Source organism: Rhinatrema bivittatum, chromosome 3 (genome assembly GCF_901001135.1).
Source record: "Rhinatrema bivittatum chromosome 3, aRhiBiv1.1, whole genome shotgun sequence".
NCBI classification, from domain to species: domain Eukaryota; kingdom Metazoa; phylum Chordata; class Amphibia; order Gymnophiona; family Rhinatrematidae; genus Rhinatrema; species Rhinatrema bivittatum.
This window is the reverse complement of record NC_042617.1, coordinates 384,124,735-384,144,882: the sequence shown is the minus strand read 5'-3', so window position 1 is coordinate 384,144,882 and position 20,148 is coordinate 384,124,735. Positions and strand designations below refer to the sequence as shown.

At 42.4% G+C, this 20,148-nt stretch overlaps 1 protein-coding gene across 3 annotated transcripts in view; it reads right to left on the bottom strand.

Annotated features, from left to right (window-relative positions):
• Positions 1-1,889: 1,889 nt before the first annotated feature.
• The window catches only part of COL12A1 (collagen type XII alpha 1 chain), a 359,822-nt gene continuing 341,563 nt past the window's right edge, over positions 1,890-20,148 (bottom strand). For all 3 annotated transcript variants that reach the window (XM_029595614.1, XM_029595613.1, XM_029595615.1), the window contains 6 exons: positions 17,668-17,703; positions 17,504-17,570; positions 15,496-15,681; positions 12,346-12,423; positions 7,770-7,940; positions 1,890-4,078 (listed from right to left, as the gene is read on the bottom strand). In XM_029595614.1, coding sequence (XP_029451474.1) covers positions 4,068-4,078; positions 7,770-7,940; positions 12,346-12,423; positions 15,496-15,681; positions 17,504-17,570; positions 17,668-17,703 — 549 coding nt within the window. In that variant the 3' untranslated portion in view covers positions 1,890-4,067. The remainder of the gene's footprint in view (positions 4,079-7,769; positions 7,941-12,345; positions 12,424-15,495; positions 15,682-17,503; positions 17,571-17,667; positions 17,704-20,148) is intronic.

Genomic DNA, 20,148 nt, shown 5'->3' with positions numbered 1-20,148 from the left:
AATCTGCTTGAGATTTAACTTCTTTGCAGAATTTTGTGTCACCCACAAATTTGATCACCTCACTCATTGTACCCCTTTCCAGATTATTTATAAATATATTAAAAAGCACCAGTCCAAGCACAGATCCCAGAGGCACTCCACTGTTTACCTTTATCCACTCTCTGTTTCCTATCTTTTAACCAACTTGCAATCCACAAAAGGACATCACCTCCTACCCCATGACTTTTTAGTTTTCTTAGAAGCCTCTCATGTGGGACTTTGTCAAACACCTTCTGAAAATCCAAATACACCACATCTACCAGTTCACCTTTGTCCACATGTTTATTCACCCCTTCAAAAAATATTGGAGATTTGTGAGGCAAAACTTCTTTTGGGTAAATCCATGTTGTCTGTGTCCCATCAAACCATAATCTATCTACATTTTTTGTGATTTTATTCTTTATAACAGTTTCCACGATTTTCCCCAGCACTGAAGTCAGGCGCACTGGTCTATAGTTTCCCAGATCACCCCTGGATCCCTTTTTAAATATAGGGGCTACATTGGCCATCTTCCAATCTTCAGGTATTTAATTTTTATTTTCATTTTTATAGTAATTATGTCCTGTATTCTGGATACCTAAGTAATAAGGTAACAAATATCTAAAATTAATTAAATAATGAATAAATACAACAAAAATAAATACATTCTGAGCCGGATTTTAAAAAGCCTATGGGCGTAAATCTATTTGATTTAATCATTGGATTTACGTGCGTAGGTCGGGTTATGGACGCTGGGCCTATTTTAGAAAGGCCCGGCGACACGAATAAAGCCCCGGGATGAGCGTAGGTCCAGAGGCTTCGAAAAAGGGGCGGGGCAGAGGCAGGGCAAGGCAGTCTGGGGGGTGGAGGGTGGGGTGGGGCGGGGTCAGAGACTCCAGGCACAGCGGCCATTTGTTACTGTGCTGGGGGATTGCGTGCCGGCAGGCGCAACAGATAAGATAAAGGTCAGGGAGGAGTATGGGTGAGGGCTAGGGGGAAGGGAGGGTTAGGGGAAGGGGAAGGGAGGTTAGGTTAGGGGGTTGGGAACGGGGGAAGGCTGCGGGCATCGGCGCGTGCAAGTTGCACAATTGTGCACCCTCTTGCGTGTGCTGACCCCTGGTCTTATAACATGCGCGCACCTGCACGCACACGTTATAAAATCACGTGTCCATGTGCGCGTGCCAGGTAGTGTGCGCACATGGACGTGCATGCGCAACTTTGTAAAATCTACCCCTCTGTATTTAGCTACTGAGAAGGTTTTTGTATTGATGGCGATGGAACATTTTTTTGTGGGGTTGGGGGCAGAGTCATTAATTGTACCAGTAAGAATTAAAATAAACTGGCAAGACCAGGCAAGATATTCAATATTTCAACATGGACTTGCAGACACTTTGTCCTACGTTTCCCCCCCTGTTTTTGTCTGGTCCTTAAATAGGGCCCAGAAAATGCACCCTTCCCAGTGATGCTGCAGATATTGAACTTGCTTAGTTTTAGAGATGGGTTATAAAGTAGAGAACTTGGAAAAGTTAATGATCAGTTGCTTGTGATGTTCTAAAGAAAATATGCACTAGTAATGTAGCAGTCAGAAGTGAGCGGGTCGTAACGTTAATAGCATTGCTATCATCTTTTGCACTTTTCAATCTGAAATTCCAATGTGTGCCCCTGGAGTTCTGCAATGGGCCCCACATTTACATTAAATGGAATGCTGAAGATTACACATTATCTGCTACATTTTGTCTTTCGATGTTTGTACTGTGTTACCAATGTTTGGTTTTTTTTTGTAAGTTCTTTTTTTTTTTTTTTAACCAATAGTGATCCACCCCGATATGAATCAGGAGATGCCACAATCACTCCACACCGGAACAGCACTGTGAAAGTTTTCAGTAGTTTTATTGAAAAAAAAAAACACCTCTTTTGTTTCAGAAATAAATAAAAATATAAGGCAGTGAAATTCACAATTTGCAGTTAAAAATATAAAAGCAGCAATTCTATATCCATAGTCTTGCAAACGATTTCCAACTGCTTTTGAGAACTGAGAAACACTATATTCTGCAAATAAAAATCCATACTAAATATACAACACAAACATGCAATTCCATCTCTGCAGGATTGTCTGCAATTTGGCATAAATGATGCTGTGTCTACAAATGGAGATTTAAGTTAATATAAAACTGTATCTAAATGATACAGTGCTTTCAGTTATATTATTTAAGGCTTGTGGTTGTTAAAAGAGATGTATAAGAGCAGTATATTCCCTATAAAGTATAACTGAGCATAGGAAAGTAAGATAAATAATAGCAATGAACTAGAACAAATTTGTGGTTTAATAAAGCAATATGTGACGTCAGAGTCAAATGAACTGTCAAACAGCGCTAAGAAAGGAATGGAACAACAAGTACTATTGCTGAAGCAAAGAGCCCCTAGAAAATCTGCAGCAGCTTTGGTTTTTTTGGGGGGTTTTTTTTTCAATTTTTCTTCTCAACACACAATGCTGCGCCTCTGTCAAAAAATGCACACTTTAAAGAGTTCTTAGCAGCCTCTGTAAGCAAAAGCATTTTACAAGCAATGTCAAGGGAGAATGAAAGCGTCTGAGGCCTCTGCATGTTATGACAATGCTGGCTGTCATTGTCACCTATACAAAGTTAACTCCTACCTACCATAAGTGTACTTTCTGCTCTGCTTTCCATGTACCTTCATATGCAATTACAGCCACACATAACAAAGGTTAGCTTTCACGGTTTCACTTTTGAGTTTCTCGATAATGATCTTTTCCATCGCATGTGTTCGGCATATTCTGGTGAGAAAACGTCCATTCCATAATCCTCAAATTCTTCCTCTGGCCTTCCTGCCTCCATTGGTACTACAGGTATGTAGGGGTCACTTTCAGGCTGATAAGGTCCACTTTCAGGCTCATATGGCTCTGGTTGAAAATAGTTGTCCGATTGAACATTATAGTTACCTTATATCTTTGAATCATGCACAATGAAAATTAATAAATTTGTATACTCATATCACCCAAAACTTAATTACAGATCACAGAAGTTAAATGTAAGACTCCATGCATTAATATTGCTCTCTATGAAATGACAAAAAAGCTGGTGGAAAAGAAATGTAAAAACATTTTCTGCTGGAAATACTATATCAAGCCATTGCTCAGCAAATGATGGAATGTTAATAATGAGGGCAAACAGATATGGAACCAACTAAGTCTAGTAACTAAAAAAAAAAAAAATACATTTCAGAAGGGAGTGGATGGGAGGGGAGGTATTGTTGTATGACTCGCTAGCACCACTAGTGAAATTCTACATGCCATATTCTGAAGCTGTTCCTGGGACACAGCTCGTGGTGGACATGCACCACTGACTCAAGCAAGACAGAAGAAAAATAGTTACATAAACATTGTGGGGGTTATCACTGCAATTGCAGAGACACCCGCAAAGGGATTACACACACAAAAGGACGAGTACCCAGAACCAGATTATGTCTCTAACGAGCAACAGACTAGTAGGTTTCATAAGATGTCGAGAGAGGTTATTCTGGCAAACAGCAGGCAGCAGGCTTTAATGCAGAAGCTTAGTGTAAAAAATGTTAACGGAGTTTAGTGGACACAATCCCATACAAATCATTTACAAGCCACAATTAGTTTATTATTTACACAAATCATTTCCATTGTACCAGGTTAAATCTCCCCTTCCCCTACCCCCGACCCCTTGTAACTGTGTTACCTCTGATGTTAGTAGTTTTATAAGCCTCCTTCACAACTGAGGCTTCTGGTTTGTTTTTGTTTTTTGTATTTTTATTGATTGATTGTTTTGATTACTGTAATGCAACAGGCGTTTTGTAAGACGGCATCGCTGTCCTCTTCCCCATTCAAGAGTGTTGTTAGTACCAAGAGTCTCCCCCTTATGATGCCAAACGAGTTCATTAACCGCATCCATGGAGAAATTTCCATACAGACTCATTTCATAATTAGCACGTGCGCAAACATCTCAGAAACAGGATTTTCACGTATTCAAACGGTAAGCAGCACTGACGACTTAGAAAATGTGTTAGCCGGAACCTGAAACAGGTCAAATATGATGTTAGTTTATTGAAAGTCAAACTGGTTTGCAAAACTATATTTTCTTCCACTGTACATTGACTGGGATGAGAATTTACAATCCCAACTGGTTGCAAGGCAGTCCCATGACTTAAAAGATAACTTGATCATTTTCATCAGAAAATCTTGTTTCCATAGTGCTGGGCAATAGTTGCTAAACTATTGACTACTGTATTGTACTTTTTGGATTAGTGTGATTGTATAAATTAAAATACAAATAAAATGGCAAACTCCTTCCTTGTTCACTTCTTTTGCCTCAAATTTTGTAAATAAATTGTTGGTCAACAGGAATCGCAGAGAATGATTTCCTCCTCTCCTGTCTTTCTTTTAAAATCAAACTAAAAGAGAATCTGCACTTTTTGGGAGTTAGATGAGAGGGGGGAGGAGGAGAAGCCATTCAAAATGTCTATCTCCAGGTTAGAAAGAATTAATAAAACAGATTTGGGGATTGTCAATTTCTAGAAGAAAACAATGACTGCTAGTGTGAAAATGTGAGGGCCAGAAAATACTAATAATACTAAAAGTACTGTTCTGTGAGACTCGAGTTCATCCATTCCCATGGTAGCCGATCCTGTCCCATTGCCTTTGAACTGCTGACCATTACTTTTACCTCGAAGGTCTGCTAGTACTTTGAAGCCAATGTACTCAAGTGCACAGAATTGTGCAAATGAAAACTTTGTGCGCTAAAAGGGCAAACGGTACACATAAAATGGGAAAGTGTGCAATATCTGCATTTTTAAAGGTTTATTTTCCAGGTAAATTTTAAGAGGAGCGTGTGTGCTCCCATAAACGAGGCTATTGGGCACGTAAACAAAAATATGTGTAATTTTATATTGTGCATGCAAGTACATGTGTATCATTGAAAATATCCCTATTGTACAGCCTTTACACACATGGGGGGAGAGGGAGAGAGAGAGAGAGAGAGAGAGAGAGAGAGAGAGAGAGCGCGAGAGAGAACTTCTGTTAAAGACACTCTATATAATCTCCCACTGTGAGAGTGGCCACTTTCAACGCAGGGTGGGTTTTGGGGGCGGGGAGGTGTTACAAGGGTCTATAGACCCTTGTGCCCTAGGCAGACCAATGTAACACTGACCCCCCCGCCCCCCCAAAAAAAACAACCCACTCTGAGTTGAAAGTGCCCTTTGATGGGCACTTCCTGGCTTCTTAAAATGTGCGTTGTTTGTGCATAGCCCACATACATGTGTATGGGGCCTTTTTTGCATGAACTTAGGGGGTAATTTTCAAAAGGAGTTACATGCGTAAATGTAGCTACTATTGTAGCAATTTTCAAAAGCCATTTACTCAAGTAAAGTGCACTTATGTGAGTAAATCCTATAGACAAGTCAATGGCATATATTGTAGCAATTTTCAAAAACCCACTTACTCAAGTAAAGTGAATTTACTCCAGTAAACCTGGTTTTTACTCGAGTAAATGCTTTTTAAAATCAGGCCCAATGCTTTTAAAATCTACCTGTATGTGTATTTAACCTAGTTTGTGCACGTATGTCTGATTTTGAAAGTCATCGGAGGGGTGGGGGGGGGATGGGGAGTTGTGCTGGGAAAAGTGTGCACGGAGCTCAATTACACGCATGCGTTTCCCACATCATCAGTAGAGAGTATCAGGGGGCACAGTCGGGGCAGGGAAGGTATTTAGGAGCATGCTTTCAATTTTCAAAAGTATTCATGGAAAATGTACAGTACATGCAGAAAGTTACACCTGCGCGCGAGCAGTTGTATCTTCCTACACATATGTTCATGTGCTTACCCACACAATCAGGCACTTTTCACAGTGGATTAATGCATACACGTCTACTTTGAAAATCTGGGCTGACGTCTGTGGGGGAGGCCGTTGAAAATTACCCTGAGGTGAATTTTAAAAGCCCGATGCGCGACTCAATCGGGAGATGTGTGAATAAGTTGGACTCACACAGGCCGAACGTATTTTATAAAGTGCCCAGATATGCGCGTACATGCCACAATGCGCGCATCTTGAAAGTCTTCAAAAAAGGGGCAGGCTGGTCTGGGTGGCCATGCACCTGAGATGTGCACGTAAATACTTACGCAATCTGACGCATGCCGAGCTCCCCTGCTGCGTAACTTTACTTCTGCTAAAGATGTCGTGTAAATTAAAATTTAAAGAAAACTAGGCAGACCTGTGGGGTTTTCAGTGTCAGGGCTAACTGGGGAAGTGAAAGATATCATTGGTTACCCCCTAAAGAACTCTCATGTCATTTACTTATCTTTATGCAGTCTAAAATAAAAAACCTAGCCTTATGCCGAACATCTGTTCTCCAGCCTTCACTAGACTCCGTAACTTTTACGTTATGTTATTAACCCCATATATCTGTATCCAAGTTATAACTACCTGTTCTTTGTGAGACATCAACTTGTCACTGTTATTGTTTAGAATGTAAACCGAATTGATCAGTAATTCTGTTACTGGAAAATCGGTATATAAAAATGCTAAATAAATAAATAAATATCAAACCAGGGGGGGCTGTAGGACCTCTCTCTTAACTGGGCGAACTGTGAACAAACTGGTACAACTGGGAATGGCATTGGCACGCGCGCCTCTTTTAAAATCCCCTGATTTAAGTGTTGGAAGCGGGATTTGCGGGCACATGTGCGTGCGGCCAGGTTATTTTATAATATGCATGCATATGCATGTTATGTTATAAAATGGTCACACCCCTAGACGCGGGCCGATGTGTGTGTGCAAACAGGCACACATGCGCCGGTTTGAAAGTTACCATCTTTGCACGCAATAGCTTCTCACATGGCTATTTCTCACAAGTAGTTTTTTTTTTTGCTTGCAAAACTTCATTGAAATTCATGGAGAACGAATGTCCATGAAAAATGATGCAAAGCAACTAATTCACTACAAATACATAGCTACATTATGAGCGAAAAAACCCTTTACAAACATGATTTCACAAAAAAAAAAAAAAAATTCAGCTCAATGAGGTGTAGCTAACGTTTCTGCAAACGGTTTCCACTGGGAAAACAAGTTGTGCTATTTTGCTACCAGACTTATTTGCACACTGTTCTGCTCACTTAGGTACATTGGCCTCATTGTGCCGGCACTGCTCCGTGCCAGTCACGGCTCCTACAGAGATCATCAGCTCCATGGGTGTTGCAAGTTAGTGAATACTTCTAATCTCCTACACCGAAATACTGAAGACTTTGTTTATTGGGTTTTCTTGGGGGAGGGGAAGGTTGTTTATTTTTAAAAACATTTCGCTGTGACATATTTTGTTGCCTGTCCTGATATGCCAGGATAAAGGTATTCAGAGATGTTAAACAAAACTGCATATATTAGAATATTCCTTTTCAAGAAAAATATACATAATTTCCCCCCTTATCTGAAGGATTGTATGATGTGTTTGTTAACAAAAATGAAGAAATAGTAAAGCAAAATGTAGTCATATATGCTAACTTTTAAACAAATATTCGTTAGTGTTATAGTAAACTGTTTTTATATTATATAATTTATTCCTTCCAGTCATTCCTTCCTAAAGCAAATCTGAAACTGGTATAAAAAAAAATTATACTCCTTAGACAAAAAAGAAGGATACTAATCTATATTCTCTTTTGAACTAAAACCTAGACTATATAAGAATGCATGCATGATTTTAATAATTCAATATCCTACCTGGGTATCCTTGACCATTATATGGGATGCTTGCACACATAGATGAATCACAATATCCAGGTGGACCAGGAGGACCCCTAATGCCAGGACTCCCAGAGCGACCAGGTGATCCAGGAGATCCCATTGAGCCTGTAGAACCTGGTGGGCCAGTTCTGGAGTCTCCGGGTGGGCCTAATTTTATAAATTGAAAAAAACAAAGAGGATGGAGGAATTTTTAAAATTAATTTTAGGACCTATTCTGATAGAACAGCTGCCGCATCTACTGTCTAGACACCATTTCAGAGCATGTTAAGCAACTGTTTCCATTCGACCGCTGCACGTGTTGTCAATGAAACCACCAAAGTGAACCAAATGAATGATTACACTTCTTCAGCCATGACTCATCAGATGCTTCTCTACATAGAAGGCTTTTTTCTTTTTTTTTCAGGGAAATTGATTTGGCAAGATTTGTACCAAGCTACCGACATCAATGAATCCTTTAATTTGTTTCCATTCCTCGCAAGATACGAAGCTCTCAGGGGAAACTACTGCATTCGACAGGCATACTGGATTGCAGTTATAATATAGAAGGACATCATTTTGCTAGCCTGCAGGTCCAGAACAGATGAGGTAATGTTTTTCTTGGCGTGACTTGTACTATGGTTAAAAAGAAATGTAGTTCTTTAACCAACTGGCACTAAAGTTTGTTGCTAGTTTCTTGCAGACCTTGTAATGAAACAATCATGTTTCAACTAGTAAATTAAAGACAGAAACAACTAAACATCTGCATTATGCTGCCAATACATCAGTATATGAGCGCTGAACAAACTCGCATGAGAGGAAAAACACAATGGAGGAAGAAGCATTATATTCTACGTTAGAAAATGGAACTTTTCTACCTGTTAGTTAGCTTAGAGACCCATCAAGCAGTGTCTGACAGTGGAAGCCTTCTCAAGATAGATGGAAATTCGAAGGTAGATTAATAATTAGAACATTTTGAAACTACCATTTTCATAAAGCAATAGTCCACCATGTGACAGGATCTACCAAGACAGCTGTCCTTGTTTGCTTCCTCTTGATGATATCTTCATCTTTGATATGGAACATCTTACTGACATTGTGGACAATTGTCCGACAGTAGAGTCTACCACCATGGGAGCTATTGCTTAATGAAAAAGAAAACTGTAATATTTGGGAAAATGTTGAAAATTACATTCCAACCATACTGCAGAATCTTTACTTATAGTTTTGGCCATAACACTGTGAAGATGAAATCTGCAAGCTACTTTTCTGCTTCTTCAAGATAGCCAACACCAGACTCTTTACAGCATACTTGCAATTTCATTTCATAGCAGACCCTTCGAGATTATAAGTTTGATGTGGATGTTATCAGGGCATGCCCGAATCAATTGAGATTTGAACAATAAGAAAAACGATACACCTCAAAATGTTCCTGACATATATCTATATCCATACCTTTTTATCAGCAAAGGCATAGAACGTTTATTTTATTTATTTATTTATGTATTTGCAGTAATTTCTTACCGACCCAATTACCAGACATCTGTTCTGGGGGAGATCACAATTTAAACATATAGGGGTAGATTTTAAAAAATAGTGAGATCGCGTACCTTTGTTCGCGCACCAGGCGCAAACAAAAGTACGTTGGATTTTATAAGATACGCGCGTAGCCGCGCGTATCTTATAAAATCCGGGATCGGCGCGGGCAAGGCTGCCGATTTTCGCCCTGCCTCCGTTCCCTCCGAGGCTGCTCCGAAATTGGAGCGGCCTCGGAGGGAACTTTCTTTTGCCCTCCCCTCACCTTCCCCTCCCTAACCCACCCCCCCCCGGCCCTATCTAAACCCCCCCCCCTACCTTTATCCATGGATTTACGCCTGCCGGAGGCAGACGTAAATCCGTGCGCACCAGCGGGCTGCTGGCGCGCCAAGACCCGACCTGGGGGCTGTTCCGGAGGGCGCGGCCACGCCCCCGGGCCGAAACCACGCCCCCCCCAACGCCGCGTCACGTCCCCGACACGCCGCATCATTTGGCGACGCCCCCGACACGCCCCCTTAAAAAAGCCCGGGGACTTATGCGCGTCCCGGGGCTCATGCAAAATAGGCGCGCCAGCGCGCGAGTTCCCTGCTCGCGTAAATCCGGCTGGATTTACGCGAGCAGGGCATTTAAAATCCGCCCGAAACAATATAAAAACCAAAGACAGATAACATGATAAAAATTAAATATCCCCAACACTCACTCAAAGGCCTCACAAAACAATGTGCCTTCACCTGCTTATGAAAAGTCATGTAATCCTGTAGCTGACAAATTTCCATGGGGAGCCCATTCCACAAAGAGGCGGCAACCCAGAAAAATGCTCTATTCCTGGTCTCTTGCAACCTCGCCTTGGTGCCTCCAGAGACTGATAACAAAAAAGCCCCCTCCGAATGCAACGATCGAATTGGAGAATACCATGACACTTGTACCTTTAAGCAGTCCTGCCCCTCCCCATGAACTGCATGATATATCAAGGATAAAATCTCAATTTAACTCTTTGACTGAAAGGGAGCCAATGTTGGGAGCTCAGCACTGGAGCAGCTGTATTCAGCATCGATTGCATTGCCCTCACCTTACCCTTAGGCGAATGGTCTTCCAATTATGGGATCAATGCAGTAACCTGCATTAAAATCGCCCATTAACTCAGGTTAACAGACAATTTTAACATGAGTGTTATCTGCCACTTTAAAGCCTAATAAACTAAAGGGTGTAAAGTCTTTAGTACATTGGTATTAACGGCAGATTTTACCACTGCAGCACATCGTAGCACCTTCTTGCTAGCCAATGCAATAAACTGTGTTCAAATTATGTGCTGAAATTTGGTGCCCAGTTTCTTAAAGCACAAGTTTTATTCTTTTCTTTTACTCCCAATGCAGTAAGCTAATGCTATGCTAATGCATCGGGAGTTAAACAAATAAATAAATACATAGATAAATAAATAAATAAATAAATAAGGGCTCAAACTGGAAAATGTGCATTGAGCAAGGGCTGAACGCACATTTTAAACCTGGGTGCAGGTCCTATAAGAGCAGAGGGGGAGGGGCGGGAGAAAACTTCAGAGATCCGAGGTCTGGCTTTCCCGATGTTTGGCCAGGAGGGGAGAAGAAAACAGCTTGAACAGAGAAAGAGAAAGCGGCTGTGCTGGTGAGTCCATGGAAGGAGAAATCCTTTTTTTTTCCCAACCGTAACAGTGCCAGGGACATGAGGTATGGCACCGTGGGGGGGGGGGGGGGGCTGCTGCTGGGAAGGCCACTGCGAGACTGAGGCAGTTGGTGGGGGGGAATAACAAAACAAAAATAATCTTAAAATGCAGTGACGGGAAGTTGCTGTGTGCTCTCGAGGTCTCTCCCGCTCCCTCTTGCCACATCTGACACAAGCGTTGGAGCCATTACTCCACCTCAGATCTGGAGTAAAATTTCCAGTGCTACTGAAACTTGAGCTGAGCCGGGACACCTCTCTGTACAGGAGGGTGGCAACGCTTAATGCTTTTATTTGCATGGGATTTGCATGCGAGGGCGCTAAGCAGGACGCACAATTTTACACATACATTTTAAGCACGTAAACCTCCTTGTTGCATCGACAGTAAAGGTTTATGCACTCAAAATGCATGCACAACTACAAGAAAAACTGTGCATTCTGCTAACCGCACCTTAGTGCATCGACCTGTAGGGTAGGCGATGGCCAGATCAGGGCATCAGATCCCCTACTTGCTCATTCAGGGATCTAGAAATAAATACAGCTAAGATTAACATTAATACACTTTAGTACATAGAACCCTATGATTGTCCTCAAGGTTCAAACTCGCAATCACTGAGCCCTGACCCTACGGTTCTGCCAATGAAATAATGGGCCTGATGCCATGCAGCTATTAATTAATGCACGGAACTGATTATGTTATTAACCATGTAGCAAATGCAGAAACCAAACATATTAGCTCAGAAGGGTTCTTTCAAGAGGATCCAGTTGTGCCTATTTCTGTTTTTTGAGTTACATAAAATGGCCACAGATAGAAGGAATGTAACCTTACTACTGATGATTTTTTTTTTAAATGCACTCGAACATATTTGTTAGTGTATAAAAAATAAAACACAATTGCAACTTTCACTTCCATGAGACATAAGAATGTAAAAGCATCATAAAACACATTTTTTTTAAAAAAAGGTCCAAGATTAGAGTAGCCTGTCTTTGAATGATCTAGGTATCATTTTTAAGAGATACAAATTCTGTTTGAACAAATGTGCTTCCTATTGATCAGCTAATGATTTTCTTTTGCAATCCAGTCTGTATTCTACTTGAGTTTTAGAATTCACTTTATAACACGAAACTCAGCAACAGACAAGTGGTCCCTTCAGAGTAAAGCAGCATTTTACCCATAGAAACAGCCTTGTTTGGTTGGTGGATTTTGATACTACTAATGAATCATAACTGGTTCCAGGTTTACAGAGTGCCAGCTTGCATTTTCTGGTCAAGTAATCCAGTCTCTCCCAGGGCCAATATGGTTACGAGAACTGTACAGTAAAAGTGAAAAAAAAATAAAACTAACCTGGTGGTCCAATCAAACCTCTTGGACCTTGTGATCCAATACCGGGGTTGCCTCTCTCTCCCTTCTCTCCTGGTAATCCTAGTACAACAATTGGAGAAAAAATGAAATGCAACTCAAAATAAACTATCTTATGAGACTTTATTAACAATGAGTTCTTCTGTTGATATTTCATTTAACTTTGTGAAAGAATTTCATTTTATTTATTTCATGACTACAGGGCTGTAAGTGTAGTTTGATTATCTAGTGGTGCAAAGATGGAGACCTTATGTTGATTCCCTTAACCACCACTCACTATAATATTCAACAAATTACTTAACACCCCTGTGCTCAGGCCTATATGTTAAGTTTTCTGAAGCAAGGATACTACAACAATATAAATTAAATGGAATCACACTGTGTACTCATTAGAGATGTGAATCGTGTCCTCGATCGTCTTAACGATCGATTTCGGCTGGGAGGGGGAGGGAATCGTATTGTTGCCGTTTGGGGGGGTAAAATATCGTGAAAAATCGTGAAAAATCGAAAAAACGTAAAATCGCAAAACCGGCACATTAAAACCCCCTAAAACCCACCCCCGACCCTTTAAATTAAATCCCCCCCCTCAAATGACTTAAATAACCTTCGGGTCCAGTGGCGGTCCGGAACGGCAGCGGTCCGGAACGGGCTCCTGCTACTGAATCTTGTTGTCTTCAGCCGGCGCCATTTTCCAAAATGGCGCCGAAAAATGGCGGCGGCCATAGACGAACATGATTGGACGGCAGGAGGTCCTTCCGGACCCCCGCTGGACTTTTGGCAAGTCTTGTGGGGGTCAGGAGGCCCCCCCCCAAGCTGGCCAAAAGTTCCTGGAGGTCCAGCGGGGGTCAGGGAGCGATTTCCCGCCGCGAATCGTTTCCGTACGGAAAATGGCGCCGGCAGGAGATCGACTGCAGGAGGTCGTTCAGCGAGGGTTCCGGCGCCTCGCTGAACGACCTCCTGCAGTCGATCTCCTGCCGGCGCCATTTTCCGTACGAAAACGATTCGCGGCGGGAAATCGCTCCCTGACCCCCGCTGGACCTCCAGGAACTTTTGGTCAGCTTGGGGGGGGCCTCCTGACCCCCACAAGACTTGCCAAAAGTCCAGCGGGGGTCCAGAAGGACCTCCTGCCGTCCAATCGTGTTCGTCTATGGCCGCCGCCATTTTTCGGCGCCATTTTGGAAAATGGCGCCGGCTGAAGACAACAAGATTCAGTAGCAGGAGCCCGTTCCAGACCGCTGCCATTCCGGACCGCCGCTGGACCCGCAGGTTATTTAAGTCATTTGGGGGGGGGTTCGGGAGGGTGGGGGAATTTAATTTAAAGGGTCGGGGGTGGGTTTTAGGGGGTTTTAGTGTGCCGGCTCACGATTCTAACGATTTATAACGATAAATCGTTAGAATCTCTATTGTATTGTGTTCCATAACGGTTTAAGACGATATTAAAATTATCGGACGATAATTTTAATCGTCCTAAAACGATTCACATCCCTAGTACTCATATAGTCCTATAGACAATCATTATCGTCATCATCAATATATGTCTATATAGGCATGCATATATAATGCACTTAGCCGCATTAAGGCCAGATTTTTAAGTTTTGCAGCCCAGTAGTCATGTGAGTGTGTATGTCTGGGCATGTTTGCACCTGTGTGCCGGGGGTGGTGGATGGTATGTGGGTGTGCCTGGGAGGAGTTTAGCGTGTTTTGCGCACCTGGGAGGGGTGGATGGTTTTGGGGGGGAGGGGATGCCCCTCTGCTTTCCTCCTTGAGCTTTGACATGTTCTCTCCTTCCTCTCACTCCCTTGAACTTCTCCCACTCTTCCTCATTCCCCTTGCCACTCTCCCTTTCCCTTCCAACTCACTTAGACCCCCTTCCCCTTTTCTTCCTTTCAGTGTTTTCTGTATCCCCCCTCACGCATGCCCCTTCCCCCTTTCCTTCAGTGCTTCCTTTCCTCCCTCCCCCCCCCTTCTTTCCCTTCCCCTCTAGTCTTCTTCCTTCTGCCGGCAGATGCAGGGGGGAAGAAGGAACCCTACTGGCACCACAATGTCAACCTCCTCTGGCCCTCCTAGCTCACCTTCGGCTGCCGTAGGGATTAGGCTGTGCCGGTGGCATCACTGCTCTCTCCCTTCTTCGACCCGGTTGTCCTCTAACGCTGGGCTGTGCGCATTTGCACTTTGTGGTAGTACTGGCCATAAAGGCGCACAGCCCAGCATTACGAAGGAATGCGGACTGACTTGGCTATTACAATAAGAATTAGGTTTTCAGGGGCATTAATGGGGGCTTTTTTGAGTTTTCTCTCTCAGTAATTATATGGGAATTACCTTTCTAGATATAGGGGTAGATTTTAAAAATTTGTGCGATCGTGTACTTTTGTTCGCGCACCAGGCGCGAACAAAAGTACGCTGGATTTTATAAGATACGCGCATAGCCGCGCGTTATCTTATAAAATCCGGGGTCGGCGCACAAGGGGGTGCACATTTGTGCAACCTGCGCGCGCCGAGCCCAGCGCGTGCTGCCTGTTCCCTCCGAGGCCGCTCCGAAATCGGAGCAGCCTCGGAGGGTACTTTCCTTCGCCCTCCCCCACACCTTCCCTTCCCCTACCTAACCCCCCCCCCCCCCCCCGGCCCTATCTAAACCCCCCCTACCTTTGCGCGCGCTGGCCGGCAGCCCCGCTCCGTGTTCTGGTCCCGGGGACTGGTCCGGAGGCCGCGGCCACGCCCCCGGAACACCCCGGGCCGAAACCACGCCCGCGTCGCCGCCCCCGAAACGCTGCATCACGCGCGACATGCCCCCGAAACGCCGCATCGCTCCGGGCACGCCCTCGACACGCCCCTTCTACAAAGCCCCGGGACATACGCGCGCCGGTGGCCTATGCAAAATAGGCGCGCCGGCGCGCGAGGGCCCTGCGCGCGTAAATCCGGCCGGATTTACGCACGCAGGGCATTTAAAATCCGCCCCATAGTGAGCATCAAGTCAGTTACCAATTTATATTTCTGATGCTTTTATACCAGCCCAGTTTATCCATGCATATTTTCTTATAGTTTATTAATTGCTTTGATAATAGCGCATAATCTGTTATCCTTTGCTTCTTTTCTAATGGGCTGTGAAATATATCTGCTTTTTTACAGGTTACTCACCTCTTTCGCCAGGTGGCCCGTGAAGACCAGGCGACCCTGGGAAGCCCGATCTGCCACCAGGTCCAGGTTCTCCTCTTTGTCCAGGACTGCCTGGAGGTCCAGGTGGACCAGGAGTTCCAGGTTGGTTGCGATTCGAGTAATCATTTGGAATTTGGTTCAGCATTTGGTTAAACCTATTTATTTGAACTGCAAAAAAATAAAATAATGTATCAGGATTAAGAATAAAAGCTTAGATTAGTAGGGGGGAAACAACCACTTGGGGATAAGTGGAACTGATACAAAGGTGAAAATCAGAATGAGAAAAAAAAGCATGCTAAAACCAATACCAGAATTCTGATAAAAATATCTATTTAACATACATTTTTGAAACATTTTTTAGGAGGTGATGCTTGAAAAGAAAGACCTGTTATCTATAATGGTAGACACATTAGTAGATCCCAGGACATCAAGAACTTGTAAAGAAGAAAGTATGGAGGGTTAAACATACAGTTTCAACAATCCGTGCCATCCCTGAATATAACACGTTCAAAAGATGTCTCATATAAGGGAACTGGAAGGGACGGAAAAGAAGAAAATTACAAAAAAACACGGGTAGAGTTTGTTTCTGTTCATATCCTAGAGTAAGTCAGTTCCCCCAGTCTATCCAAAACGGCTTTAGCAAGCAAACAGGACATTCCAAGAAAATCTTAACTATAGTGGGGTGAACGTGTCCAACTGGTGAGCCTCCCTTGTACTTACTTTCTTTTGACTAGTCTTTTTTTTTATTCAGCACTACCATTCATCATTGCCACAGTCCTGTGAACATGATCAAAATCACCCAACCACTTGTCATATAAAAATGTGGTGAGTAATAGGATCTTAGTAAAATAAATGCGGGAATGCAAGATAAGGATCTCAGTTGATATCTTTGTCACTAAGCTTTTGCAGAAAGACAGAGTCCGTCCGCTAACATAAGGAGACTACTGCGATTCTCCTGTAGTGCCTATAATGGAAATAATGACCGCCGTGGAATTATTCTTTGCTCCACCACCCATTCAAGAAATAAAATGTGAAAGGGTAAAAGTCATAACAATCACATTACACATGCAAACTGCAAGTCCAAAAGAGCATATTTTTAGCAAGCTAAAAACTGGGCCTTTCAAAACCGATTGGGATAAACAAGTTTTGGCTCAATCTAAACTTACATTCCAACCAGACTAACGTAGCACATTCAGGTTCATGAAAAGCTGAGCCTAGGCCGTCCACATGCAAATCATATTCAGAACCCTCCAACTAAAAGTTTGGTGCAGAACAGAAGGCCAAGTATTGTATTGCAGGCAGGTCAGAAAGCATTTGCAGAGCTATGTGCAATATACTCCCAAATAAGCCAATTTGTCCCCCAATTCTCTCTCCCTTAAGATGTGGCAATTCTTGCTCTACAGGAAGAACTTAAAAAAATTAACATAATCTTCCACAGATGTTGCAAAACTGAAAATCTGCTTGTTTCATTATTTATGTGTTCAAAAATATCTTAAAAATGAGGTCACAATATTAGTCCCTCTGATTATAACTCTCCTTCTATAAGCAAGATTACAGATTTATTTTCTTTAAAGCTCTGCCTAACATACCACAGTTTCTCATAAGCATTAAGCCAAAAAAAAAAGAAATACCTGATGCATTCTCCATATGGTATTCCACATAAACATTACAGTTAGTGGGTTAAAAGTGTACAATTGTTTTCAAGAGATTCTAGGGTACAAGGCTCTCAGTGAAGCTGCCTCCAAATATTTATACAATTTCCAGAAAATACTGTCAAGATGCATGGCCATAAATCAGCCATCTATCCTTGATCAATTAGATCTTCTTTCACTAATGGGTCTCTCTAATTCATCAGCTCTTACATACAGAAACTCATATGTTATCTCTTCTGATGAGAACATCTCCTTCCAAAATACGAACACACTTTTCTCATTAAACTGTTATGAAATGAAGAAGGAGGAAAAACAGGAAAATATGAAACCAAGCCTACCATTTATCATTTCCCCACAGACTTGTCTTGCAACAGATCGCATCATATTTTGAGAAGCCATGTCACCCTTAAAAGTAAGATTAAAACACATTTTTAGTAGCTGAATGTGGATGGTTTTATTAGACATGATAAACCAATGTGGAAAAAAAAATAGACACACTTACCCTTTCACCTTTTTCCCCTCTCAATCCTACTGGTCCCTATAGTAAAATAAATTCTGTTAATTCATGCAAAAGAATTCAGTACAGCCTATTGCTTACACATCTTTTAATAGTCAGCAAGGACAAATAAATAGCTTGTGATTAGAGTTGTGCTAATAAAATATCAGATTGTTAGAATCAAATGTTTACAAATCCCTCCTAGCAAGCCACTGCCATTTAATTTTCCTGCAGGAATTGTAACATTGTAGGGATTATGGATATAATTATCAAAGCCATATATGCTCATAAAATATGGGTTCATGCACACAGATGATCCGTTACCGTGCAGGGATTTTCTGCATAAAAATATGCACACGACCTGATTTTATGCCTACTTTTATGCCCTCAAAAAGCAGGCGTGCCTGGGTGAGGGGAGGTGGAAGTGGAGGAAGGGTTGGGTTTTACAGTACGAGCAGACTTTTGATTTTAAAAAGGTAGGCATGTAAATTAACACGCAGAAGTTAGGCCCTTCAGGTTAACTGGGAGGCACTTGGAGATGTAATTTTGAGCAGGTGAGCTGGGGAGCTCTCGGAGATCATTTTCAAAGCGAAAATAGGTGCATTTGTTGGCTTTGAAAATTGGCAAGCTTGTCGTTTTGGCAATGCGAAAAATAAGCAGGATGTTATATTCCTCTATGAATAACAGAATTTGCAATACTGCAAAACTGATTGACCCTACACTTGCAATGCTTTATTCTTACAAGGGGGGCTATGCTGTTGACTGCTTTTTTAATATCATTATAGTAAATAAAAAAAATTGAAAAATTGATTTCATCTGTTTTCTGAGCTACACTTGTTATAGTGGGCAAAATCCATTCATGCAATCAAAATCAGGACTGGACCAGCCTATTCAGATGACCCGGGGTCAGTTGGCAACCCTACAAAAACTCAATAGGACAGTACAATCTGAGTCATTAGATCACAGTTAAAGTTATCCAAACACATTTGAAAAGCTTTCAAAAGATCAAAGAGCTTTTGTTTTCCAATCTGGCTGTGCCACAGACCTTTCAAAACCCCATACTGTCATCTTCATTCATTTGTATGGCAAGTCCCCTTTCCTGACAAGAGCATAACTCCAAGCTTTTGTTACAGTTTTAGGAAAGCAGAGAGAGTTATATTTAGGAAACAAGTTCTTATAATTTATTTAATTATTTCCATTTTTGACTACTTGGACATTCTATATAGACTCCCATTCCTGATCGCTTTACAAGTAACTTTTACATTTGTGGTGTCTTAGCTTTAAAACCCATGGAAGTTGTATGTCTACATAAACACACATCTCACACTCTTATTTTTGGGTGATAAAAAAAACACCCCGCTGTTTCAAAGTGGCACATTTTGTGCTACACACTTTGACATTTTTCTGTAGGAAAGAGTTAACCTCTAGTTGATCCACATTTATTAGCTTGCGAAGCCAGCTCTACTGAAAATATATGACGGTATAATCAGCACCACAGCTTTTCAATACACCAACATGACTGAATGCATTCATTTCCATGTGTTTGGTCAAAACCTGTTAAAAGCTGTGTATGTGGGATGGGTCCCCATGTTTCAAGCTTTTTGATTATTTAGCATTTCTTATATTCCACCATTATCCAACGCATGTTCAATGCGGAGTACAAACACCACCTACAATACTTCGCCTTGTATTGTGGTGCAGGTGGAGCTGGAGGGGGCATCCAGCTTTAGGATCCCCCCATTTATCAGAGGCAGTCATGCCTATGTACATCATGGAGCTCATGCTCTTAGACTCGAGAAGAAAGAGAAGGCAGCTGCTGCTACTGCAGCAGCTCCTGCCAGTCAACGAATGGCTCTGATGGTGCACCTCAAAAGTAGAGCTCCTCGAACCATAGGGCCAGTGACCATCTCATGAGCCATCCAGATGTGTTGTCTGGGGAGAGGTGAGCAGAAGAGACCACTAACAGAGAAAAAAAGTTGGAAAAAATAAAATTAAAACTTTAGTAGACTTAAGTTTCTGGGGGTTTTTGGTTTTTTTTTTTTTTTACCTACAGGGACATGCAGTAAGGTCCAGCCTGCTGCTATCTGCATGTCCATGCGAGGTCCCCTTCAGTCTCATAACATAGCAAAAAATACCAGCAAGAAAAATAACATAACAAACCGAAGGTGAACCCAACATCGTGGGGAGGCGGGCGGGATTCCTGAGGACTAACATCCTGCTGTCCTAGGAGAACACCTGTTACAGGTAAGCAACTGCGCTTTCTCCTAGGACAGGCAGGATGGTAGTCCTCACATGTGGGTGATTACAGAGCTCCAGACTGCCCCCTGTGAACAGAGGGACCCACAGTGGCCGAACAAGGTGCCAACGGGCACAATACAACTGCGGCATTGTGTGAAACAGGGACAGTCTGGCCCCACATAGGGCACGATGAGAACAGCTGGGTTTAGGATTGGAATAGATTGCGCAGGACAGACTAGCCAAAGAGCT